This window comes from Acanthochromis polyacanthus, chromosome 12 (genome assembly GCF_021347895.1).
Source record: "Acanthochromis polyacanthus isolate Apoly-LR-REF ecotype Palm Island chromosome 12, KAUST_Apoly_ChrSc, whole genome shotgun sequence".
NCBI lineage: Eukaryota > Metazoa > Chordata > Actinopteri > Pomacentridae > Acanthochromis > Acanthochromis polyacanthus.
This window is the reverse complement of record NC_067124.1, coordinates 27415266-27442286: the sequence shown is the minus strand read 5'-3', so window position 1 is coordinate 27442286 and position 27021 is coordinate 27415266. Positions and strand designations below refer to the sequence as shown.

At 40.9% G+C, this 27021-nt stretch overlaps 3 protein-coding genes across 5 annotated transcripts; 2 read left to right on the top strand and 1 right to left on the bottom strand.

The window, feature by feature from the left end:
• The first annotated feature begins 729 nt into the window (after positions 1-729).
• LOC110954856 (uncharacterized) lies at positions 730-4147 on the top strand. 2 transcript variants are annotated; one of them, XR_002595953.2, is made up of 4 exons: positions 730-2154; positions 2338-2430; positions 2630-3505; positions 3636-4145. XR_002595953.2 is itself a non-coding variant. In XM_022199586.2 (3 exons), exons 1-3 carry the CDS (start codon positions 2101-2103, stop codon positions 3179-3181), a joined length of 699 nt encoding a protein of 232 aa, XP_022055278.2. In that variant the 5' UTR covers positions 730-2100; the 3' UTR covers positions 3182-4147. The 2 variants fall into 2 exon arrangements, 1 of the variants encoding a protein (XP_022055278.2); XM_022199586.2 differs by having other exon boundaries at positions 2630-4147.
• A 2161-nt stretch (positions 4148-6308) lies between these two features.
• On the top strand, positions 6309-10187 carry LOC110954863 (transcription factor HES-2-like). Its single transcript, XM_022199597.2, has 3 exons — positions 6309-9062; positions 9209-9292; positions 9391-10187. Exons 1-3 carry the CDS (start codon positions 9018-9020, stop codon positions 9907-9909), a joined length of 648 nt encoding a protein of 215 aa, XP_022055289.1. The 5' UTR covers positions 6309-9017; the 3' UTR covers positions 9910-10187.
• A 1571-nt stretch (positions 10188-11758) lies between these two features.
• notchl (notch receptor, like) lies at positions 11759-26635 on the bottom strand. Of its 2 annotated transcripts, XM_022199596.2 has the most exons (11): positions 25765-26629; positions 23337-23481; positions 22327-22659; positions 20931-21151; positions 19626-19950; positions 18154-18329; positions 15696-15757; positions 15419-15542; positions 14188-14285; positions 13730-14061; positions 11759-13304 (listed from the first exon to the last, which is right to left on the bottom strand). In XM_022199596.2, the coding sequence occupies exons 1-11, from the start codon at positions 25814-25816 to the stop codon at positions 12800-12802; spliced, it is 2373 nt and encodes a 790-aa protein (XP_022055288.1). In that variant the 5' UTR covers positions 25817-26629; the 3' UTR covers positions 11759-12799. The 2 variants fall into 2 exon arrangements, 1 of the variants encoding a protein (XP_022055288.1); XR_007945487.1 differs by lacking the exon at positions 11759-13304 and having other exon boundaries at positions 14010-14061; positions 14188-14609; positions 25765-26635.
• Positions 26636-27021: the final 386 nt, after the last annotated feature.

Below are 27021 nucleotides of genomic sequence, written 5' to 3'. Positions count from 1 at the left end.
GCAGCTGGTGATCAGTCTGATTTATGTGGGTTTAAAAACTAGAAGTGTTAGGAGAATAAAGGGCCGATTCACTCAAATTACAAAGAATGTCAATGTTTTCTCTCAACTTCATTGGTAGTATATATATTTTCAATTTTATATGTGCAGGTATTTACTGTATTGACTTAACTCAATACAAAGGTGGTAAAGGGGAATTGATTTATGGTGCTCATAGCTTTGATAATCCACAGATCATATATATTTTTTTACTGGAATTATATAAACTAGTAGCAAAACAATGGAATACATTCAACAACTGTAAAAACAGTGAAAATAATGGGAAATATCTAATGACATTTTAGCTGATTTAAATACAGTAAAACTAATGTATTGGTCATTGTGAAGAGTTGAAGAATGGAATTCATTTGTAAGTACAGATGTTTGATATTTTCACCTTTTCTCTGTCAACATGTGAATAATAACGTTTTTCTGTGATTTTAAAAGTTATCATATGTAACTAAAAACAAGAAATCTGTCAAATAACAGGTATTTTCCAATAGTGACAACCGCCTGTAATATTTTGATGTTATTGCTGATTAAAAGGGAGTAAGAAAAGCACAACAAAGTACTGAAGATTTTTTTTATATGGAGATTGTTTACAGTTTGTATGTAGGATATATATATATATATATATATATATATATATATATATATATATATATCCTACAGCAAATATTAAATAATACTCAGTTTTATGCTGTAAAACTTTCTAAATAAATCAAAAGGTTTAGTTCAGACATTTATCACATGGCGTGTGGAGTTACTGGGTTCTAATGCTCCCCACCTATAGCTGAATTAAAGAATGTTAATTAACGTGCATCATCAAAGGCTTCAACAGTTAAATGAAAAAGCTGTCACCTGTGCGTCGTTGCCGCCACCGCTCGTCTTTCCCACGGTGCCCGGCAGCATCAAAAGCTTTTTACGCGCACAGGTGGAGCAAACGCAGCATTAAATGGCGCGACATGCAGCACGAGACAGTGGCCCAACTGGCACGTGTGGTCCACTGTGACACCAAAGTGTGAATGCAAATCATTCGGAACCCCCCTTCAACCTAAAGACGGACTGACTAACAAATGCAAGGTGTCAAGTATGAGGAGGTGTTGGCACTCGCCATAAGTGAGCGCACAGTTGGTGTTAAGAGAAAATGAATAACAAGAAGAGAAAACAGAAAGACGTGCAGATAGCAGTCCGTAGGCTTTAATTTCTAACTTTTACACCATCATGAATGGACGATGCTAGAAAGTGTGGCCTCAATAAACCCAAAAACAGATGGATAGAAGTGTCGACTCCTTTTGTGAGTTGCACTAAGATCATGGTGCATGGACAGTTCATGCGCTCTCAAAGGCGCAGCGGCACATGCAAGTGGCTCCGTTATCCACATATTATCTTGAAAAACTGCAAATTCTATTGAAATACAACGTGAGGTGAGAAACATGTAACCAGCATAGCAGGAAGATCCCCTTTCCAATAGACTATTTGATAAGAGTATAGCTTACTGTTTCTGTTTCAGTTTTACACGTTATATTACGACTTCTGCTGTGTTGTTTTCGTCGTGCAAAAGAAATATCCAGTCTCCAGGGCAGAACATCTCAAGGGCAGCAGTCAAGGATTATTCTACGGTTTATTCACAGTTCATTCCATTTATCAGGCACACCGACTTACACGTTTTTCCAAATTACGCACCAAATTAAAAGAAAGCAATTCCGAGGTTTAATGTGCTATATGATAAAGGTGCATTTCACATCCTATAAATTCCAGGGATTTTACGCATAGCTTTTACGCACAGCAGGGTTTCGTGAAACTGATGTACTGGGAGATGGTGCCATCCAGAAAAGGCTAATTCAATTATTTAATTAAATTAAAGCTTGTCTGCTTTACTGTTCTGAAAAAGAAAGAAAGAAAGAAACCATAGGACCCAAATATCCTGCAGGAGGAGGAGGGGTTTATGGTGGACGGGTGGCTGCATGGGGGCGGATCCGGTTGTTAAACCTGGTATTACAGTAGGAGGCGTCTGAAGGCATTAAAAGAGCGACCCCAAGAGAGAAGCTCATCTTTCCAAACATGGCTACCATGAAGCTGTTAAAGGAAACAGAGGATGCCACAACTGACAGAAAGGTAAAACTTTACTCAAATACATGTGCTATACCTTGTTTTATACTTTTATATCGAGAGTGAATGAAATGCTTTAGCTAAACTGTATTTTGGAGAGATGAAAAATGCTTATCCTATAGTAATTTTAGTAATTTCAATAATAAATTAAAATTGCTGTCATAATGTTGTCTGCTTTTTTGCTTCTAGTTGATAAAATCTCAGGCGGAGAAGCGTAGAAGGGAGAGAATGAATCGCAGTCTGGATCGTCTGAGGACCATGTTGCTGCAGGAGCCCCAGCAGGTAAAGAGAAAAAACTTTTGAATGCTCTTACACATCATATGCCTTTTAATCATAACCCATTTTTCACCCAAGTTTAAATAAAGAAATAACTGAATGCACAGACCAGACCTTAGTATCCATTCAGGCATCTTATTGTTGTCAGTATAATCTTGAGGCTCTGACAGACAATAAATGAGCTCATCTTGTTGCTCTCCTGCAGGGTGGGGCTCAGCACAGAGTGGAGAAAGCTGAGATCCTGGAGCACACAGTCCTCTTCCTCCAGAATACTGCCAAAGAAAGCAAGACCAGAGCAGGAGGAGGAGGTGGTGGAGGCCAGAAACACTCCTTCCAAGAGGGTTTCTCCACCTGCCTGCAGAGAGCTGCTCAGTTCCTTGGGCCTGAGGGAAAAGGCTTGTGGCTTGGATCTGTCCTGGATACATCTTTTGCTGCTCGCTTTGCACGTTCAGACTCTGATTGTGCAGCCGTCCAGAGAAGAACCTCCACCTCTCTGCCGCGATCGAAGTCCATTCTTCGGCTGCTGAAGCAGAGGTCCAAGCACAAATTGCACGCACAAGCCGTCGCTGGGAGCAGTTGTGCTCATCCCTACCGACTCTGGGGAAGTTTTGCTGCAGCACAGCAAAGCTTCCCCAGAGTTCCCCAGCAGCCTCAGACACAAAGTCAGCTCGAGATCAGAGTGGAGAGACGAGTGAACAAACAGAGCTCGCCCCAGAGCTGCCCGGCCAACCAGACGTTGTGGAGGCCTTGGCCCTGATCATCAGGCAGTGATTTCAGAACTATTAATGACTCACAACTCATCAATATTCCCTGGTTCCATATATATGTTGTTCCTGACAGAATATTTGCATTGTAGTATTGTGAAAGCTCATAACCTCGAAGTCTGTAAATACTGTAAATATCTGACTTGTACATGTCCTGTATGTGTGATAGGGTTGACTCACTACTCTTATTTAATGAGCTCAGTCAGTGGGGCAGCCGTCTAACCTGCTCACAGGCACAGGGACTCTCCCAGGCAGGAACACACCTGAGCTGGATCATCCCAGCTGTCCAGCTGCTGCACTGAAGAGCAAGTGAAGAGGTAAGTTGTGAGGGGCTGAGGGGATTCTGTCCTCATTCATGCACTGATAAACACCCACTGCTACATCTGCTGTTATGATTCAAGATACTGATATGGATAATGATTGAGTGTCCATCCGTCACATTTCCAGGTGTGGGACAGCAAGGGTTTGAGGCTGGGAAAGCCCCATGAAGCCCCTTACAGTCACCTGTGTGCCTTGATGATAGCTGGCACATTTAACATCTGTGTACCATATCATTTGTATCCTCTCTAGATATATATCTTGTCTATTTTGCACACTAATTTATTCTGGATGTCTCCCTATGGTGAGCAGTAATTTTTTTTTGTATGAAAAAAATAAAAACCTTTTTCAAAATGCAAATAAAAAAAGCTATGTCAAGTGATTCTTTTAAACTGAGATACAACCTGCAGGCCTTTTGTTTGACAGCTCCTTTTAGTCCGAGTCAGAGGTGTGAAGCTCGGCCTCCTCCAGAGCTATCCTCCAGGTGTGAAGTTGTGGTCATGAAAGGAAAGAGCTCATTATTGTCACTTCAAAGACATCAAAGATGGTCAGTGTCACATATTGTTTGCTGAGACTGAAAGGCTTTTTGATTCAACCAGGAAAAGGGATAATATAGCTAAGATGAGCCAAGAAAAGTGGAATCTAAATAAAAAAGTTAGCATCCATTCATCTTTTCTTGTTGTTTTATTCACAGTAAATTATTATGTCATCAGTTTCTACCTGAAACTACATGTGATTGCAACAGAGTTAATTTCAAACTTACTTTGAATGCACCAATATTAGTTCCACAGTTTCTTTTAGTTCCCTTTAACATCATGCAAAATATCTTCTTACTACACACGACAAAATCACGCTGAATAATCTGAGAACGCTCCCAGCGCATGTTTGCGTTTGTTGTCATAGTAGTTAGCGTTTATCCTCAAACCAGCATCAGCCCCAGCTGCTTACAGGCCATTTGTTTTCCACGCGTGTCTGGTGTCATCGCACAGGAAGCAAAACGTGTGTTTAACATCTCCTGCATCCCTTTGAGTTTCCATCGCACATGCATTTGGCCTTCACTTGTCCTGGTTGTCTGGTTAGTGATTTTCCCGCAGAAAAATCCATATTTGTATGGAAATGGAAGCGACAAAAAGACACATTTATTTTCAGGAATTTGATGTCCAGTTCGTTAATAACACAGGGAAAACATGCCAAACGCTGTAGGAAAAAAAATCTGGACCCTTCTTGCTAAAATTGTGTTAAATAGGGGCATCATTAGGTCCTACAGGAGCATACATTCATTATAACCTCGATTTACACGTAGAAGAGTTTGTGTATTCGGTTGGGATGAAACTGAATGACTGAATTCAAACTGCAGAGGTGAATATAATATACGATTAACTGGCTAAGTCAGTAAAGGGTAGTCTTGTATCACACTAAGACAATGCTTCTTATAAACAAACTGTGTTTTATTTTTGGCGTATTTACTTGCTTCAAACTGACTGGCTGCAGCTCGCTCCCATGGGAGACGAGTTTCTGCTTCGTTCTCATGGGAAACAGAGACAGAAGCGCCTGTTTACACCTTTATTATCTGCTGGAATTAGTACATCATTAAAAGAAGTGTGTGTGTGGAGCACTACCGGCTTGCTGGTTCTCACGCACACACTTTACGCACACTGGTCACTCAAATGCAAATTACGCACCAGGCCTGCATTGTAAATTCACCTCTTTATTAGGCTTAGTAGGAACGTTTCAGCACACTTTTCTCAGCACAATGCTTAATGCCTCTGTCGGGCCACCTTTTCCTAGTTTTTGTTGTAGTTACTCATTTGACTAAAACCCAGATCACTGCAGTATTAATGTCTCTGTCAGATTCATTTTATTGCATTTATTTGCTGCTGGCTATAAATGTGACTTTAAGTGCAGATAAAACTGCATTTCTAAAAGTCTATATTCCTGATTTTGATAAGTTTGTTTCAAGTCCTTCTACATGAAAGTCCAAGTGCGTGACATAAAGTAGTATGTGTCCAAAAATAAATATGGAATCCACTGATAAATTCCAGTAATATAAATTATTTTCTCGTTGCTCTTGGGGAGCTGTTCAGTCACAATTCCTCTTTGAAATTGTCTTTTGTAATGAAGTTAGTCACTTGTTACGCCTCCTGTGAAAAGGTGTGAATTGGTCGTGTGCAGGATATCAAAGGGCTTCGTGGATTTTAGAGACACGATTCTCTACCACGGTGAATATGTGGAATAAATCTACGTTGGATATCATTATCTGCACATTTTGATCGCTACTGAACAGAAAAAATAAGAATGAATCAATAAAATCGATAGTAAAAGGACGTTATGAGCTCTTTATTGCACGCGTAAAACTCTGATTTATGGACAAATAATAGATGGAAAGAATAAGTTGATTAACCAACCCAAGTGGAAAGTAACTAAGTAGATTTACTCAAGAAGTAAAAGTTCTGTTAGGTGAAATTTTAAAATATTGTACTTCACTTGAGTATGTCTATTTGATATTACTTTGTACTTCTACTAGATCACATTTCTGTTGCATAAGCGTCAGATGTAGTTACTAGTCACTTTATAAAATTAGATTTTACAGCGTTCTGGGCTTGTGTGGGAACCTTGGTCGTGATTCAGATTCATAATTTCAGCAAAGAAACATTTCCCCTTTAAACGTCTGTAATCGTTTCGTGTAGATAACCGATTAAGGTCCAAGCCACGCCAGAATATTTTACATTTCTTTTGTTAGGTCAAAGAAACAACCAAAAATGAAAACATATTTGCATGTCATAACATTTTTCTGTTTGTCTCTCCATTAACAATCTACAGGGTGACCTTTAGAAGAGACCTGAGAACCTGCACAGACATCTTTGGAAGGGACCTGACCCCTTGGTACCTCAGAACAAAATTACCTGCATACAGTTACCTCCTATAATACACAGGACACATTACTTTTATTACTTAAAGTATATTTTTCTGATAATGTCTCTGTACGCTTTATTGAATGTGATTACCTAATTCAGTATGTCTGTGTGTGTGTTTACGTTTTATATCTGCACTTTTATCGAATCAAGAATTTGAGTCGTTTTTCCAACACAGCAAAAGGTGACTGCTTTCTAGGTGCGTAAAGCAAATGGTCCAAGGCTTTCCAAACTGAATGACAATGAATAAATGGACTTTAGTGTGTGCACATTTGCTATGTGACACAAAGCAACACGCAGACAAATGCTGGATAGGTGTGAGAATGGGAGAGAGTCCTCCATCTGTTTCTTGTCGTGGGAATGTGGAGCAGGAAGCTCGAGCCTCGCTTTATTACCTGTTAAAACTGCTGCATTATTTGCAAAATGTGCTTGAAGGACAGGTGACGCTCACATTCCCAGACACAACATGCGTGAGACATTCAGACAAGTTGTGACAGGAAAGGTTCTGTAACTAACCCTATTCGTTTAAATGGTCGTGCGTAAAAGGATGGATTTCAGGCATGGCACGGCTGTCTTTTAATACATCGCTTGACAAGAATGTGTAGTTTTTTCTTCTTCTTGGAAATGGATATTTAAAAGGATTTCTTTGTAGTTTATCTGATGACCGACGACAGCACAAGTTTGGAATAATTGGTCTGAAAAGCGTTTTGTCACCAACCTTCAGTGCTAGTTTGTGGAGACGTGAGATCGCCTCCCCCCGGTCTCTCTCATGGGAAACTCGAGCAAGAAGTTCAATTTGCACTTTATTACCTGCTAGAATCGATACGTCGTAACGCAACGTGTCCGGAGGAAAGGTGGATATCAGGTTCCCACGCGTTGATCTCCCAAAATTTGCAAAATTACATCTGGCTACACACAAATATACACAGCTCTGTCTGCTTTTAATTTGAATTACATTGATCTTCAAAGCTGCGCATCAAGTAGTTTTACGCACACACTTGTTAAGATTCTACAGAGTCTTTAGAGACTATGAAACACATAACAGGCTTTTTTTTTTTACTTCCAGCAGTGTAGAGTAACTAAGTACATTTAGTCAAGCACTGTGTTTCAATTTGTTACTTTATGCTGCCACTCCATCCTTAAGAGAGAAATACTGTACTTCACTACACTTATTTTAAACTTTAGTTATCAATTACGTTGCATATTCACAACAACAACAACAACAACAATAATAAATGATAAAATGATAACAATTAACAGCACTGCTCATAAAATAAATGACTCTACGCTTTGCCCTAACAGTTTCCATTCTTGCCGTTTTATATAGAACTAATGAAATTCTTGGAAACATGATGAATAAAGCCAAACAGCAAGGTTTTTTTTTATTTTGCAGCAATGTAATTTAACTACGTACATTTACTCAAGTAGGCCTATTGCTTCCACTACTGTTCTTTTAACTTCACTGCATCGTATTAAATAACAATATTTTTTAATTGCTTTACATATTAATAATAACAAATATAATCAACACTCACATAATTATATACAGTATTATTGTCCGGCAACGATGCCTGATTTCTGGATGACATTTTATTCCTTATAAGGAAGGCAGTAGAAATGAGCTTCCCCTTCACCAGGTGCAGCATTAAAATGATGAACACATCAATACGTTGATAGATATAGTCCAAAAGATTATTCTGACATGTCTGCCTAATTGTATTTTTGGTACTTTAAGTAGACTTCAGTGCTGATACTTTTACGGTATTACCTTATTTGTAGCAGAGGATTTCTACACTGGGGTTTTGTTACTTTTACTCTAAGTTCTAAGTAGTACTTCCTGCATCACTGCTGACCTGGTTTTGTTTTACGTCGACCGCTAAGAAGACAACAATTTACAGAATTACGCATAAAAAAGGATTTGACGCATGCCAGTCTCGGTTCGCAGAGACTTTCATCTCACTTCGGCGTCCATGACAATGCCGTGGGGGAGTCACCGTCATTTGTCCGCAGCTTCACGCTGTCCTTGCGGATGTCGGTCACACATGGAAATAAGTGTCGCACGTGGTGACACCTTTCACAGGCGCGTGCTGCTCACACCTGGCCGGGCTGCTGCACGCGCCAGCGGATTAGTGGAGCGCCCTGTTGGCGCGTTGTTCAGCCTCCATTTATCCACTCATCTTTAGATTCTCGTCAAATGTGTTACAATAGATCCCTTAGAAAGACACTCTGAAACCCCAAATAAATAAAACGCATACATTTTATCTTCCTAATATTGAGTTCATGCTTTAAAAACAAAAGCCGCTTTTTGCTTCCTAACACAACAGACTACCATATTGTGGAAAAAGCGTTAAACCACAAGAAAAAAATATTGCAAAAAGTGTAGTTTTTGATATTTAACCAATATTTAACCGTCAAATAGATCTTTTTCTCTTGTTTGTGACCACCTCAATGACCTGTGAGTCTGAGAGGTGGTGGGAGGAGCCTAGCGCCTCACTCACTTGTGGCTTAAAAGCCCTCACTGAAGCTTGTCTGCTCACATTCCGCTGTGACTGACCGACAGACAGAGCTACTGCTACTGCTGGAAACTTCAACTCCAATCATGAAAATGCTCCAAGATTTAGAGGACGCAAAGGCCAAAAAGAAGGTACTTGTATCATTCATGCTTTCATGAAATAATGCAGATTGGTTTGTTACATATCAGCATGTCCCTCCGAGATATTTATCACTCATAGCCCGGAACTCTTAACGTTACTTTATTCATTGATTTTGATCTTATATTTTACGCTATAGAGTCTCAAACCTGAGGTGGAGAGACGGAGAAGAGAGAGAATTAACCGCAGCCTGGACAATCTAAAGACTCTTCTGATGCAGCAGGTAAAAGCCACATACGTCAGTTTGTTCATCCCACAACACTAAACGTTTTTCAGTGCTGCTTCGAGAAACTGTTCATTGTCTCTTTATTTCTGTCTCAGGGGGACACTCGGCGCAGAGTGGAGAAAGCTGAGATCCTGGAGCACACAGTCCTCTTCCTCCAGAACACGGCGCTCGGAGACCAGACGAGAGCTGGAGGTGGAGGCCAGAAACACTCCTATCAAGATGGTTTCTCCACCTGCCTGCAGAGAGCTGCTCACTTCCTGGGGCCTCAAGGAAAAGGCCTGTGGCTCGGAGAAAGGCTGGATGCATCGTTTGCCTCTCGCTTCTCCGGTGCAGGCTCTGTATCTGCAGGCAGAGAAGCTGAAGCTCCGTCCTCCTCCAGCTCTTTTATTCTCAGTAAGTCCTCCAGGTTTATTCTTCGGATGCTGATACACAGATCCGGGCACAGATTGTGCGCAACTGCAGTCAATATGGCAAGGTGTCCCCACACAAACGGAGAATCAAGTCGCGCCCAAACAACTCCCCAGCAGCCCCACAACGTGCTGAATCGAGCGAGGAAACAGAGCCCGCCCCAGAGCCACCCGGTCAGCGGGTCTCTGTGGAGACCCTGGCCCTGATCATCACTTCAGAAACAGAACTTTGTAAGGCCATAATGCGTGTTGTTCATTGGGGACCTTTGCAGTGCAATGTATTAATCACAGACCTCCTGCTTTCTGCGGCTTCTGCTATTGTAATTATATTATAACCACACCAAATGCTGCTACAGCCTGTACAGGCGAACTCATGTTGACTGTGTCATCTATCAGATGTTTTTGCACCTTAACTTATTTTATTTTGCATGTGTAAATAAACAAAATGAAAACTCCATTAAACAGCGTGTTCAGTGATTGTTTCCCGGCACGTGCCTTAACGAGCATAAGTGTGGACTTGTGCTGCCACACGGGGGTGAACGGCACCATGTGGTGACGCTTAACACCGTTTCACACAATGAACAGCTGAATCGTCTTTACGTCTTGTCTAGAAAAACTGTAATATAGGCTAGATGGTCAAAACATTCTGAAAACTGTAGTTGTTTATACACACATTTACCAATGAATGAGCGCACAATTCACTTTGACATAGCCTAATGAAATTTCAAGTTGACACAGAGTCGTGCGTAAAAAGTGCCAATTCCCATGCGTAATGACAGTTTGACATCCGCACTGAATGACATGTTTAGCCCGTCTAAAAACACAATTAACTGAGAATATGGCTTGCTGTTAAGCCTGTTAGTTAACTATAGTGCAGAAAAATACGGGTGTTCAGCGTGCGTAAAACTGCTCTTCTGGTTTACAGATTATTTATTTGCACCAGATTAAAGACTTGCATGGAACAGTTCCTTCAGTCTGCAAGTCATTTGCATCTCAATCGTCGGTGAATGCGCGGGAAGTGCCTCCCCCCAGTGTCGCCCTCTCAAGTCATGTATCAATTTTAACACTTAGTAAAGTTGTAAATGCTGAGCTGCTTCCCCCTTTCCCACGAGAAATGTTTTATAGGAAAAGCTTGGGCTAAATGAGAAGGCTCTAAGTTTTGTCTCGACTCATTACTTTTAATTCAACTCAAACTGTTTTGGAAATACAACAGTGCAGAATTTGGCCGTGTGGTCAGTACCTTCGTTTCTAAAAAAAAACAAAAAAACAAGTTTTTATTTTCAGAAACTGTAGCTTGTTGTATAAAATGAATATTTAGATGCATTGAATTCAGGAAAACCTTTGATCTCGGCTGGCCTGTGCAGGTGTGTTTCAGGCACGTGCCAGCTCTACACGCGCGAACAACGACTGTGACGACTGCGGAAGACAATTCAATTCCAGTTTCCTCTGTCTTCTCACGTTCCCACACGCCACACACATGTAACATTCAATGCTTGCACTACAGGTCGGAAAGAGCGCAAAATGTTGACAATATAAAAATGAGAAAACTAAGCTCATCCAAAAATTGTGCGTAAAAGTATGGATTTTACGCACGGCGCTGTTCTTCTTGAACGAAATGTACTTATTTTATGATGAATATAATAAGAGATTTCTTATAGCTTATCTAAGACTACAGACTACAGTTCAAATTTGGTTTAATGCGTAAGGAATTTGCACCAACATTCAGCGCAAGTTTATGCAAAGGTGAAAACTTCCCCCAGCTCTCTCTCATGGGAAACTCCAGCAAGACATGCAGTTCACACTTTATTAACTGTTAGAATCAATACGTCGTAACGCAGAGTGTTTGGAGGAAAGGTGGATATCAGGTTCCCACGCGTAGATCTCCTAAAGGAACAACTTACGCAAATACACACAGCTATCGTCTGTCGCCATTTGAATGTAATTACATTGATCTTCAAAGCTGCGCATCAAGTAGTTTTACGCACAGAGTTGTTAACATTGTCAGCATTCTGCATTGGCTTTGGGGACTGCAGATTAGGAAATAAAAAGTCAAACAGCAGTTTTTGACTTGTATTTATTAAAATACTTAAGTATCTGCATTTTCTTCTGCTTAATGTCTTCACTGCATTTTAAAAGGAAAAATGTACTTTAATTACTTTTCATAGTCCTCTTCATAAAAATATTAGAAAATATATATTTTATTTTAACATCAGTCGTGTTTGTATCACCTTGCTCAAACAGATATCTCTCACTCTTTCCACTGGCCCTCTCTAAATTAATAAAATGTAGGAATGTAAGTTAATTATTTACCTTTAGTCAGTTATTGCATAAAATTGTGTATTCACTGTACTAATTAAGGGCTTTGGTTGCATTATATTGATGAGCAATTCCTTTTCCTTATGTACAAGCTGCAGTGTCTGACCATTGTGCACTGGGTGTCTCATTTAAGTTTAAAAAGAGAACTATGGATTGTTATTATTTGTTATTTATCTTCTCAGCAATTGATATCTATCAGAGTAAATGTCACCAAAACTGACTCATACTGCAGAATGTGATGTAAATGAATTAGAAAACTCCATATCAAATGCATAAAAAAATCCTTTTACTGCATGCCTCAACAGGATTCTGATATCTCTGTGCAACTATCCATGCAGTTCTTTTATTAGTTCTTCTTGCATTGATCAGAAAAGAAGCTGTTGCAAGACAATACATAATATATTTGACTGGAATTCAATGGAAGATATTTTGTTTTGTTACTTTTTGACTTTAACAGAATATTTACAAAAAGCATCCCTGAAAAACAGTAATAATTTATGCGAGGCTGAGTACAAAATGATTAGGGAAGGAAGGAACATCTCCAAGTGCTGCCGTGTGTGTATTTAACAGAAATAGAAAAATAAGTGATCTAAAAAAGATGCATAGTGGATAATAACAAGCTCTCAAATTTACAATCCAGCTCTGGGTCTCCTTGTAAGCCTTCTGCTCTGCATCGGGCTTCACACATACCAAACTAAATCTCATTGCCTCTCCATTCTGATTTATACTCATCTAATAATTCAATGAAAAGGCAGCTGAAAATTCATGGTTGGTTTCTTCTCTACAAGGCTGTTTGTGTGGAGTCAGTAGTGTTGTTTACCCTCTCCCCTCTGGATTTGTGTTCTGTATTTGTTGAACTCACTGCTGCTTGCTCTGCTCTGGGGTCACCATTGACAACTGGCAGGCGATCTGGTTGGGCAGCAGCATCTGCAGGAGTTGAGACGACTACCCTTTCTACGGGCTCACCGGCTGTTCTGTCCGTCACAATAAGGTAGTTGGGCTCCGGCTGGTGGGCGCTGGAGCGACGCTGCAGTGCATGCTGGGTGCAGGAAAAGGACCGCTGTCTAGGGGCAGGCTGCGGGGACAGGAAGTGAGGTGTCGCAGCTCTGGGGACCTCCTGGTGCCTGTCGCGATCCTCATCCTCTGAGGTCACCTCTTGTAAGGTGCTGATTGGCCGAGGGGAGCGACCCATGACTCTCGGGGGAACAAGCGCTGTTGCTGATTGGTTGAGCTGCGGCCGCCAGTTCTGAGGGGACGGGTACTGCACTCTGTTCATCGACCAATCACTGGTAAGACAAGAAGGTCAACATAATGTTAGGCTATTAGCTATATTAAATGCTTCATAACTTCTCATATAAACATGTTGTCAAGAACTATGACTGACAACTGTAATTGAAGCAAAGACCACTATAAGTAAGAAAAGCCTCAGCCCATGTGGCTGAGTATTTCCAATTTAAAACTGCAGTGTACCGATCTATGACAGTCACCAGATACACAGATTAAGACTTCTGAGGTTTCATACATAACAAACCGAGTGAACCGATCCTGTTAATTTGCAGAGTGCTGTTTTCTGCGGTTCTGGGTTCAAATCTTGGCCTGAGGTATGTGTGGAGTTTGCATGTTCTCCCTGTCCAGTTGCCTGAACTAAACCCTTCACCTTAAGAAGACCTGGATGAATGAGAACCTTCACAGACATTTCTGAAAACCTTACTTTTGTGGCGGTGGGGTCATGTCTCGATGTCCTATGATCCCAGAGAAGGAGGCGCTTCTTCCAGGCAGGCCTTGTGATCCGACCCACGGCGAGTACATCATACCGCGCTCATCCCACATCATGTCACTGCCTGAGTCTACAGGGACGGGCCCTCTCTGAATCTGGTGAGCTAGTAGGAGTTCTAGGACCTGGTGGCGCATTCCTTCTCTGGCCACGTCGACCGGAAAGCGTCCTCTACGGTCGCGCAACTCAAGGTTGGCGCCATGAAGAAGGAGAAGTCTGGCGGTGTCATAGCAGCCATGGAGGGCAGAAAGGAAGAGTGCTGTCTCACCCTAGCATGTTTGGAAATACAACACATTGATTGGAGAATACTAATACAACTATCACTCTGAACCACTCTTAAATTTTATCAGAAATCCTCCCTAATAACCACTGACGAAGTCACAGTCAGAGCTTACCTTGTTGTCTTGTAGGTCCACAGCGGCCCCATAGCGAATGAGGGTCCTTGCTAGGGAGAGGTGGTTTACTGAGCATGCCCAGTGCAGGGCTGATCTCCCTGAGACAGACAGTGTGAGTGGAGGGGAGGTGAGGGGAAGAAGGGAGGGAGTAAGTCAGCCAATGAACAACCATTACACAACAGAGTCGAGCCCAGATGGTGAAGAGAAGGAGACTGAAGGGAGGGGATGTGGAGATGTACCTCAGCCAAAGAGAAGAAGAGATGATGGGGCATAAAGATGACAAAAATATGGGATGTAGAAAAAGAGAGGCCCAAGGAAAGGCAAAAGCAAGAAGAGCAACAAAGCTAATATGTCCGATGTCCTGAGTTTAAGCGCTAGTGGACATTAACTTTGTTCTGAGTCAGAGGAGGGCAGTAGGGGAGCTGGAGAAGGCGGAGGAAGAGATGGAAGCCATAGAGAGCAGAAGAAAGGATGGGAGAGGAGGGACACAAAAAGAGGGCGTGAGAGAAACGGGGTAAGTTACAAGTTACTCGACCCCTCAGTGTACACGAGACAGAAAATAATGGCCTCCAATATTTCTCCAATGTGGGCTCTAATCCATTTTTGCATGAGCGCATATAGCATGTTTTAGCCATGGTAGTGGTGTGGGCTTAAGGACGGCAATGTAAGTCAGTCTGAAAAAATCAATCCACATGAAATCTGGAAATGATGTATTCATGCATCACAGACAGGTTGACATGTTTGGTTTGAATTGGCATGATCATAAACCTACTGGCTGGATTGACATGTAAGATTTCAGCAATAAAGTCTAGCCTAGGCATTAGTTTCATTTATGACCACATACTTGCCGAACTAAAATGGCAAAACATGAGTTTTGGTATTGTCATTACCATGATTAGCAGCTACTAGCATGAATTTCAGTTGAAAATTCATTCACAAATCAGCCTTTTAGAAAAAAGGCTAATTAATGAATGAAAGAATTCAAGCAAAGCTACTGAAACTCTGCTTTTTAGCTCAGTGATGAGATTAAATTAGCAGGAAAATGGTTGAATCTCACAACAAATTGCAGCACAGGCACCAGTGAATCTTACAGGATGTAAATCAGTGCAACTGTACTTCAGTTCTTGTTTTACTACCAAGAATCACATAGAAAACCTATTAGACTGAGGTCTGGGGTTGAGTCAGGCTTTTACGAACGTAACTAACAGTAACTGGGATAAGGAGGCATTACCGGTGTGATCCGTGTTGTTTACTGGCACTCCTGCTCGCAGCAGCTCTAAAACCACCCTGTCCAGCCCGCTGCGCACCGCTCGGATCAGAACCACGGAACCATCTGGGCCACACCACTCTGCTGACTGCAAGCACATAAACTAAGATGAATATCCAACACACTTACATGCTACATGTGTCATGTTTGCCCTTATGCACTGTGATCTATATTTCTAGCAAATCTAAACAAGCAAAAAAAGTTATTTTTTTTCTAAAACAGAACAAAATCTTCTACAGACCTGTTGAGGAGGACTAAGCAGAGGAGGAGGCATGGCGTTCCTCTCCCATCCTCTAGGTGGAGCTGAGGGGCAACAAGAAACATTTAAGGATATTAATGCAAGTAGTTTAGTCTGCATGTATTCTTTAAGGTCTCTGAATATATCTTTGTGCTGCAATGACAGTATGAGTCCTGTTTGAGTACAAAAACTCTCTTACCACAGTGTCTTATACCATGTGTGGCTTTATGAGTATAATGTCTTAGTTTAGACCCAGAAGTGTCTAAGTATCAGCTATTATAGGACCTGGTCAAATTCTCTAATTGTCGAGAAAAGGGGCTTCAGTGCTTTCTCTGATATCTCCTTCAACATAGGGAAAGAAATAATACTAACTTCTGTGTGACAAAAACATTCAAAGCAATGCACGACACACAAACAACATCCTGTGTTTACATGTTTTAGCCTAGTGCAGTTGTGCCACAGTTCTCTTCCCCATTGAGGTCAGGGAAACGTGTTTGGAAAAAGACATAGGACACAGTTTTTTTGTTTTTTTTTAACGATTTTACCACTGCTCCAGTCTCCTGTCTGTAACTACAGTCTGAGCTGCTCCCAGTTGCCTTAACTTCACTCATGACTCCTACAGTATTTTCAGATTCTGACAGGAAGTGCTGTCAGCTTTGCACATATGTAGGATTCGGTGAGATGTTGCAGTTTCAATCTAGGGCTGCAACTAATGGTAATTTTCAGTGGCGGCTGGTGGTGAAATTTGTTGGGTGGGCTAACAAATGCATAATACCGATTAAATGGTTAACACAGCTGCAAAAGCAACATCACCTATGATACACACAGTTACATCAATTACAGGTACACTATACTTTTTCAGTGCTCTACATCAACACTCTCTCTCACTCACTCACTCACTCACTCTCTCACTCTTTCACACACACACACACACACACACACACACACACACACACACACACACACACACACACACACACACACACACACACACCACTACAAAACGTGTTCCAACTGCAACGACTGCCCACAGATAGCCTGCTGCAACTGTCTTATTACAACTGTTTGGCGACATGTAGTGCAAAACACGGCTTCAGTACAACAGATGACCTCAGCAAAAACAAGGTGTCACAGTCCTTTAACAGGTCAACATGGGGCTACTTTAGTTGAAAAGAAGCTCACATCGATGGCCGATGTGACCCCAGTCTCTTAACTTCCAGCTTTTCCTCCAAAGACATTGATGAAAATGGGCATGAAAGCAAATAATCCACCTCGTTCATGCTAACGCCCGCCATAGCTTAACCTTTACTTGCTGCGTCAAAGGCCTGTGGGCTGCCTGAAGTTAGCCCAAATGATCAGTAAAATCACGGGGGCGGGACATGACACCTGTCAATCATTTACAAGAACGAAATGAATGAAAGCCACCGCTGTGTTAACTCGCTGCTATTGGTCAAAAGTCAGTGGCCTGTGGGCTGCCTAAAGTTAGCCCAAATGATCAGTAAATCACGGGGGCGGGACATGACACCTGTCAATCACTTACAAGAACAAAATGAATGAAAGCGGACTGCATCTGCTGGGGCTGTAAAAAAATAAGCCCATTTAGAGATATTCTATGTTTTTCTTTTGACTGACCTTTGTTTTCACCTAAACTTAAAACAATCTGTTGTAAGTTATTTGAAAAATAATTTTCTCATCTTTTTTGTGTTGGCCTGGGAGGGCTTAGCCCTGTTAACCCATTTATACCAGCTGTCCCTGGTAATTTTCATTAACAGTTAACATAGTGACAGTTTTTGTCATGGGCCTAGCCCAGCACCGCCCCCTTCTGGCCATACATCCCCCTGCCACTGTGTCGCAGGTCTGTGAGACTCTGCAGCTGCTGATTACTGGATTGGATGCAGCTGTGAGAGCCTCACACCTGCAGCTCATACCATCTGATGCTATATAGACCGGCTTCACATGGCAGGGGACATGGGACTATACTGCCTCAGTCTCCAGTCGTCAAGTTGACGCTGCCACGCTGAAGTCACAGGAGCAGCCTGTTTTCCCCAAGCCGTCTGCCAGATCGACCCCTGTCGCCTTCAGGAGAGACCGTGGACCCCCCCCCTGTGTTGCACTCATTTTGGGTTCCTCCTGAACCGTGACAGTTTTCCTGATAAACTAAGTCTTGGGTCAATAAAATAGCAATAAAGCTACAAAATCATGTCTTAAACTCTCTTGCTGCAGTCTAAAATCCAAAGAAACTAATGAAGATTAATAAAAATATAGTCAACCCTATTTTGAAAAAGCTGGCACTAAAGAATTAGTGATTATTCTGTTGCTTCAACATCAGTTTGAGCTGCATGTGCTGTTGTCATTACAGTAAGGTAATGTTGAACATTGTGAAAAAATGTCAGGTTTCTAGATGAATAAATGTTTTTGGAATGAGTAAGTCATTGCGTGACAAAAACATGACATTTCGTACATTGTATAGCTCTGCGGGGCTGAGAGGTGCCTCCCCGGTACTGTTTCTGCTCCTGAGTCCTGTGGTCACAGATGGTGGCGTCGTCCTGACGCCTGGAGCATCTCATGCTGACGTCTTCCATTGAACTCTGGGTAAAGTCTGTGTCACTTCCCACATCCTGGTCCCTTTTGAGAGGCCTGAAAAGCAGGGCATAGTTATATGACACATTCAGAAAGTGCTGAGGTTTCGTGTGGGCACACTTCTCATTTAATTTCTTTTGCTTTTGTTCTCAAATTTATGAGTTAGCAAAAGCGTTGTGGAACACGCCCAGACAAAAGAATACAGTATTGTTATCTGAGGGCTGGTTTTCCTGAAATGTAAACACACAGGGGGCGGCAGTTTCTGGGTCCTTGAACATGAGGCATGGATGCCAGGGCCCCAAGCTTCTGTGTTTTACAATATTTAAAGTAATTATTATTTTAAAATTTTGCATGTATTTGATGTGACAGAGATAGGAAAGAAACGGAGGAGGGTGTTCACACGCAATAAATATTCTTAAATGTTGTGGATAAGTGACATGCACCATATGCTCAATACATTATATAGGAGAATTACAGCTGCAGCTATTGATTTTCAATTTTATTAATCTGCTCATAAATCAAATATTAGGTTTACAGTATAACAAAGTAAAAACTGCTAAGTTGTTGAGGCACAGAACACATAGGTGCAAATGTCCTGAGTCCTTGGTTTGACTCCTGGTCTATTTGCTGCATGACCTTCTCCTATTGTCTTTGTATTGTTTCTCCCCACTGCGTCTTTCTAGAAGGATATAGAAAATACCCTCCAATACTAAAAAAATAAAGCCTGTTACATTTTCCCCTGAGCCCATACAATGTCTTCAAACTAGTTTTTACTCACCTATGCATCTGACCAACACACAAATCCCAAAATCTTTAAAATGATATGAAACGGAAATAAGCATCAAATCTGTGTCTCTTTCCGACAGAAGAGCCAACAAATGTTTGCCTTTTTAAATACAAGTGTTCTCGTGTGCTGTCACACTTAAACTGTATTCTAAAAACTTGTTTCCTGGTGTTTGTGGACTGTGATCACCATCTTATGGTGTTTTGCTTTGTCCTCATTACCTCAGACAAGCAGGTGATAATGGTTTGATCTGTCTATATAAGAAATTCCTCTTCTCTTTCCTGCTGAAGACATTTTTGACTGAAAAGAATTACATGTCTTATTTTCAGCCTTAAAGGGGGCAGAACTTTATCTGACCTGTCATGCTTAAGGATCTAAAACTCAGTGAGACAGTTTTAGAGATACATGTGGCTGCTGTGAAATTGTGAATATAAAAACGCAAAGAAGAGTTTTGGGACAGAATTCATTGTACTCACTGTACAGGATGAGCTCTCATTTGTGGTAGAATACACTGACATGACATCATTCTCTCAGCAGACAAAACATCCTCTCAAAGCAGCTTCTCTCACCTCATTCGAATGGCATCCTCCCCCAGCGGCTCCCTCCTTCTCTTTTTCTCTGCTTCCTTAGCTTTCTTCTTCTTTCTCAGACTGATCTTATCTTTCTCTCTGCTGGATCTGACCCGCTGTTCTTGGTGGGCTGCATGCGGTATCCAGGCCTTGGCTTTGCCGTCTGTGTCAGTGGCTTTAGGCCGTTGTCTCACCCTCTCGTTGCCATCCCTCTCTGCCCGCTGCTGCCTCACCCTTCTCACCACCAGGAACACCACCAGGGGCAGCACCAGCAGCAGGCCAATGGCAATGGCAACCACAGCCCATAACCACGCAGGAGTCGGTTCTTTGGAGGTAATAATAAAAACAATAAAAAGAGTTTTACTATTGTACAATACTGGTAAGTCTGTATCAAATATTGTTTATTTGATAAAAATCATGTTCCTCACATGGTGTGTGTACTGTTGCTATTGCCTTCCTAAGTTATTTACATCAGTAATTTCCAATCAGTGTTTACACCTGCAGTAGGCAGGGGTTAAAATTAGTGAGGACAAAATTACAGTTTAAAGAGTTGAGTGGACCTGAGTGGCAAACATGTGCACCACAGTTTTACCACATTCTACTAAACCCTTAGTAACTTTCTGATGCCAAATTTGTCATTAGTCATTAAAAAAAGACTAGCAGCTAAAGTTGTTTGCTAAACAGCTGAAATAATTACCTAGCTGAAACTATTGACAAGCAATCAGAAATTGTTTGCTAGATTATTTTCCTGACTAGATTCTTGCTTGTGTTGTATCTACTCTCAGATGTACATCACTTTGTACAACTATAGAAATTGCAGATGTGTGGATTAACAGCTAAAATTGTTAGCTAGTCATTGTTCTGCCTGCAGATAACAATTCATCATTTAAGTCAATTTAAAATGCACAGATTTGAACATGAGGTGTTGTTTAATTTAGATGTGGCCTATAGTTGGTACACCAGATAAGCAAAGTTGGAAACTACTGAGTCACACAAAATGATCTTCCTCTAAATTTACTTAAACAGTATGTTTAACTCTATTCATCATCATCCAGACAGTTCCCAACTTTTTCAGTGAGGGGGGTCTTTTAGTATCATTAGGATACCAATGAATACGCTGAAAAAGCAATTTTTGATCAGATATCTTGTCATTTTGCTTTACTTTTCTATATGTGAGAGATGAACTGTGTAAACAGATCTTCACCCTGGAAGCACAAAGGTGCTTTATGGTGTTTTGTTTGGATGAAATTCAAAGCTGGATGTGTGCGTGCACATGTGTGCGGGAGACAGGACATGCGAGCGTACCGTTGACTTCCCGTTTCACGACTTCCTCCTCTCTGCTTCCTATTTCCTCTCGGACACCTCTTATGCTTATGATGGCCTGAAGCTCTGGAAGGGCTGGGAATGAGGCAGGCTTCAGCAACATTACAGCACGGAGGAAACTGGCGGCCTCTGTAGCGTAGGGGAAACAGGTAGAGGACAAACGGGAACATGGCCTGTTGTCCACTTGGAGGAAAAGGAGGGAGCTAGGGAAAAGTGTTAAAAAGAACAGGTGTGTCATTTCTGAGAACTGTTTCAATAAATATGTTTTTTTGATAGTAAAGTTTAGTGAATTTAGAATTTGACACCTTCTCAAATCTAGACTGTGATGAAAAACTATGCCCTGTTGCCAAAATATCTCAATCTTAATTTATAAATACATGTGACCTTGGTCATATTTCCCTCTGTGGAATTCCTCAAGGTTCTATGCTTGGTACATTTTTATTTTATTTTTAGAGCAATTTTTTTGACGATAATGTACCATTATGTAGATTACATTTTTTTTTAGACGTAGATCTTCTCTCTGTCGCGCTTCAAAAAACTTAATCTGCCTTTAATTATGTGGCAATTTCAGGTCAGACAAAATTTAATTTATTTTCTATTTTCAATTATATCTCTGCAAAAATACATGTTGCAGTGATTATCTCAGATTACACAATATACTTGAGCTGTTTGTCCCAAATGTATGGACAGAGATGGGGGGGGGGCCTTAGTGTTTTTTTGTTTTTTTTGTCCCAACTCCAGTCACTTGAGCCTGCAAAAGGAATTTAACGGATTATTCTGATATCTTTGGAAGAATTAAAAACGGCCATCAGTTGTACAGTGAATTGCCGAGGTGTTAAATGTCTACATTATTTGCTATTTGTAGCTATGAAGTGATGGTTTCTTTTTGCAAAGTAAAATTAGTGTTTTTGTGGGTGGAGTCTGGTGCCTTTGAAGATGGTGATATAATGGCTTTAGTTTCCCGACGTAAAGGGCTGTCTGATGGCAAAATTACAAAATATTCTAAATATGGCGTACACTTGAACTGGTGTTTATATTACCTTTTTAGCTGGGCCAAATTTAGGGGACCAAAATACATTTTGTTAGTGACCCTATCATTGCCAGTACACTACTTAGCTTCCATACAAGTCCTCCAAACTGGGGACGAGCTTACCATTGTTTACTGTAGGTAAAGCATCAACTGCAGATAAGTACCTCATATAATCCCACATCTAAGAAACCAGTCTATCCCTTAATATTATTACTTGTTTTTGATTTTGATCTTTTTTTATTTTTTTTACCAACTTTGTATTGTTTTGTTTAAAACCTTTATTGCTGCCTTTTTGGGCAGATCTCCATCATAAAAAAGTGTCTTGTTAAATAAAGCACAACAACCCACCCGTTTGAGTCAGCCGGTGATGCCTGAGCCAGCAAGTCGACAAGCTCCTGAAGGTCAAAGTCAAACAAGTTCCTGTTGTTGGCGAGAGGGATGGAGGCCCTGAGTTTGAGCGGTGACTGCAGGATGATGCTGAGGGCCCAGAGCAGGGAGCTGTTGGAGAAGCTGCCACGATGTTGTGGTATGTTGGCATGAAGGACCAGGGTGCCTTTTGCCCACCGAGGGCTCTGGTTTCTGAAGCAGTCGCTGCCGTCCCATCCACAGGGTGCGCTGTCACATCCCTGCTCGCAGTGGGAGTTGGCGTAATGATCGCGGCAGTACTGAATGTGGCCTGGACTGGGAGTCGAGTCATGAAGTGGAGGGATAAAGGAAAGAGCAGAATAAGTGACCTGATGAAATAGTCTCAACTCAAGGTCTATTTTTTTAGTTTGATTTGAGTTTTTTGCCATATAATTTTTTCCAAAGTCAGAAATTAACTTAAATGGCTGAGAAGGATGCAACATCATTATTTACACCAGTGATTGTTTTATACTGTACTCAGACCACTTAACAAATTAAATTATACATTATTAAATTATATTTTTCATGCACAGCCGTGGCTATGTGCATTCATATGTTGTGTGTCATATTGCAATTATGTTTTTAATTCTTTTACTAATTTATCGCACTATTGATGCTATTAATGGCATCAGTTCAATTCTCCTTTGCAATACTGTACTGAAAAAATGTAAAATTAGATATATTGAATTATTGCTATTCAGTATAGGAGTGGTGGAAGAGGTATTCAGATCCTTTATTTGGGTAAAAGTACAACAATGTAAAAATACTCCATTACAGGAAAAGGCCCTGCGTGGAAAACCTCTTTAGGCAACAGAAAGTTTTCATCTTAAGAGTAACAGTAAACTAAAATAAAAGATACAGTTTACAACATTTACTATATAAGCAGACTTTAGTTTTATGGTTCTCTGACCTGAAGTTCTGCAATAATGATAAAAAATGACAAAGGTTTTTACTTGCAGTGACCCCTGTCCTTTATGCAGTCGAAGCCATCCCATAGACACTCGGGCTCCATACACTCTCTGTCACAGGACCCATCTCCAAACTTTTCCTTACACTTGTGGATTACTGGACACTGGCCCCATGGATCACTGGATGCAGCTGTGAAGACAGCAGAAAAAAAAATTAGCACAATTTCACATTCTTTTTCAACATGTAGCCTTGAAGTGATTTGTGAGTAATGGGCGTTACTGGTATGACATTTTGATGTTTTAACATGTAATCTGAGATCAAAACCAACGTATTAAAACAAAAAATAAGGCAATTACACAAACACACCAACCTATCAAGAAAATGGTATAGCAGCAATTCCTGTTTTTTAGCAAGACAGAATTTATGTTTTTGTGAATGAAGACAGCAATGTAAAGGCTTTAGTTACCTGACAGAAAGGGATATTTGACAGCAACATAAATTGTTGGAAATATTCTAAAAGTGCATTTACTGACTCTTGTCAAATGATATTGTTACATTCTTTTTTTTCAACTTGGCCATTTTTCAGCAGCTAAACTATATTTGGTTGCTCTGGACAGCTGGGTTTCTTGTCACTGATATATTAGGACTAATGGTTATTTTCATTGTCAATTCATCCGCCAGTGATTTTCCAGATCGATCGAATAGTCATTTGATCTATTTAATGTCAGAAAATGATGTAGAAAGTCCATCAGTACTTCCTCAAAGTCCATAAACATCGTCCATAAATGTCTTGTTTTGTCCACAACCCAAGGATTTTCAGTTTACTGTCACAGGGGAGTAAAGATACCAGAAAATATTCAAAATAAATAGGCTGGAATCACAGAATTTGGACATTTTTTTTCTTAAAAATGGCTTAAATTCATTAATCGATTATTATCACTTAATGTTACAGCGGACAACTGATCATTTTAGCGTGGTAGCTTTCATTGAGATCTTCTTCAGTTATTGTGTGAAAGGAGTATTCACAGAAGGATAAACCAGAGATGGTCCACTGTCTTATGAATGAATCGTGCACACAAATGTAGCTGTTGGTGAATTACATCAGCTTGAGTTATGTCTCAACACTTCATATGTGGTTGTGCACTTGGCAAGCAAACTGATTATTTAAAAAGGTGCAGCATTTCAGCTTATTTAACCTGACATTACCCACAGCTATGCTATGCAGACTGGTTTCCCTTTATCGCCAGACCAGCTCACCCACATATTCAGTCTACTCATTGTTTCAGACCATTAGCAGCTATTCACAACAATGCAGGTCAAGCCGTGAAAGGTGGGCCCTGATACGGACCGTTAAAGGGAGGAAAAGGGGCCGACATAAACAGGAAGCTTCTAGGAGAAGCGAATAGCAACAGGAAATGGAGTGGGTCGGGAACTTGATAAAGGTCGAAGGTCGTCACCGTAGTAATGAGGAATGTGATGTAGTCGGACAATGGGCTTGGCAGGTGTGTGTGTGGGCACATAAACCGGAGAAGAAAAAAAAATCTCGGACAATAGAGCTGAAATTAGATGTGTTAAGTGTTTTACGCGTTTGTTTCACTTGACTGGCAAAAGCAGACTCACTGGTACAGGCTTTAATGTAAATATAAGGATTTTAAATCGTTCCGTGAAAAATATTTAAGTGCCTCTCACCTGACACTGCACAGTTTTTTGTACAATAACTTTAGTATATTTATGAAGCTGTGAAAAATTGTACTTTCGTTCTATGAATCTTTTCAGAGTTACAGGCCCTTGAGGTGCATGGGGGTTGATCAAATCAAGGTTTTTAATTTGCATTTTTGAGACCTTATAACTTTACAAGCGCAGAAGATAGATACAGGGAAATTTCAGGGATGAAAAACACATTTGAGCTCTGTTAATTTAAATCCTCTCCAGATGTCACAGTCTAAAAACTAAAATATCATGGGGCATGTTAATGTCTCCAACTACACCATTTTAACACCTGTGGCATGGAGTAATGGGAAAACAAGCATTGGTACTCTAGATGTAGCATCTGTACTCTGATCATTTATTTGAGAAAACTTTAAATAGTGCATTTCAGGTAAACATTTCAAGATCATATCACCATACGGGATAGATGACTGGTCAAAAAAAGTTATAGCAAGTGATAGGTCCCATTTTTACCTACATTTGATACCAGGCTTATCTTCTAGCCATGATTCTGTCTATGTCAATAATTTTGTAATATAATCACATTTTAACACCCCTTAACATCCTCAAAAATAATTTAAAACATATTTTAATATTTAAAGCAGGTCAGTAAAATTATAAAATGTCACTTTTTAAAAACTTAATAATAGAATCAACATTCTTCCTCCAGCCACAGGCTTCAGTTTGGACACACACTGAACAGCTTGTGTGCTTCCTATAGCTTCAAAAGAGAGAAATCTGTTGAGAAAAGGGAGGCTAGCTCACCTTGACACGTCCAGCTCATTCCCAGCAGAACAAACGTTCTCAGATCCAGCATCTTCAGGGTCACCAGCTGCAGGCCCTTTCTTCTCTCTGCTCAGGATCAGTGGTCCTCCAGTCCGGCTGTCACTCAGCTACAAACTGCCTCTGATGTGCCGAAGCAGCCGAGACTCCCGGTGTTTTGTGATGAATCTGCAGCTGTGTAGTGTCGCTGCTGTCCAGCTGCTCACAATGTCACACCAATCCCATCACCGCTGCCACCAACACCTTCAACAGCACCACCCGGCCCACTTTGTTCACTCGCTCTTTTTTCAGAGGCCCTGCGGATATCTGGACAACTTCCTGCCACTGTGTGGAGAAGAATGGGAAGGGCGATAACCATGTGCGCATGTGTGTAGTTCTCACTGTGACTCTGAAGGCTGCTGGGAGAGCCGTTACTTCATCTAACTATAAACAGGAATTCTGTTTGGATGAGCTGTCCTCATACTGTGGCTAGAAATGGTTTTATTGCGCTTCCAAAACATGTACTTCTACTGGCCAACCCTTAGCGTGCCTTGTCAGGGATGCTGACACTGACTGCAGCTCATTTTAAACATTAAACTGTATGCAAACTTATTACCACCTAATGTTAAGTTGTTTTTGATGCTATCTTTAGTCCATATCAGCTGTCCCACTTCACATGTCATCACCATGGTGGTGGTGTTGCAGCCCCTGATCTGTGTTCCAAGCACTCATGAATACCCCCCAAATCAGCATCACATCCCATATAAATGACACCAAATGTTACTTTTTAAATACAAAAATCATACCTTAAATTGAGGAACTGACCTGCATCATTAGTTTAAAAAAAATCAAAACAAACATGCTAATTCTAAGCAGCAAAGTGACACCAATGTCCTCTGAGCAAATGTCTGAATCTACATGCCGATAACACGCTTCATCACAACATACCTGATGCTGTGAAAATGGGCAAAAGTGAGGCAGGAATGAAGAAATGTTGGACGTAGACTGTGGAAAAAAAATCATCACTGATGCAACAAGAATCAAATCCATAACCTCAGTGTTGGTAGTGTCACACTGTTACTACTATAACTGAGGTAACAAGCCAATCCTCTGAAACTAAACACAGAAAACACTTATCTTTGCAGGGCAGAGTGATGATTATTTACCACGCCTGACGTACGTCAGCGGGGTTACTGCATTCGCTTCGGTATCTGGCTGGGTAAGTATGTATGCATGTGGGTGGGTGGGTGTGTATGTCCG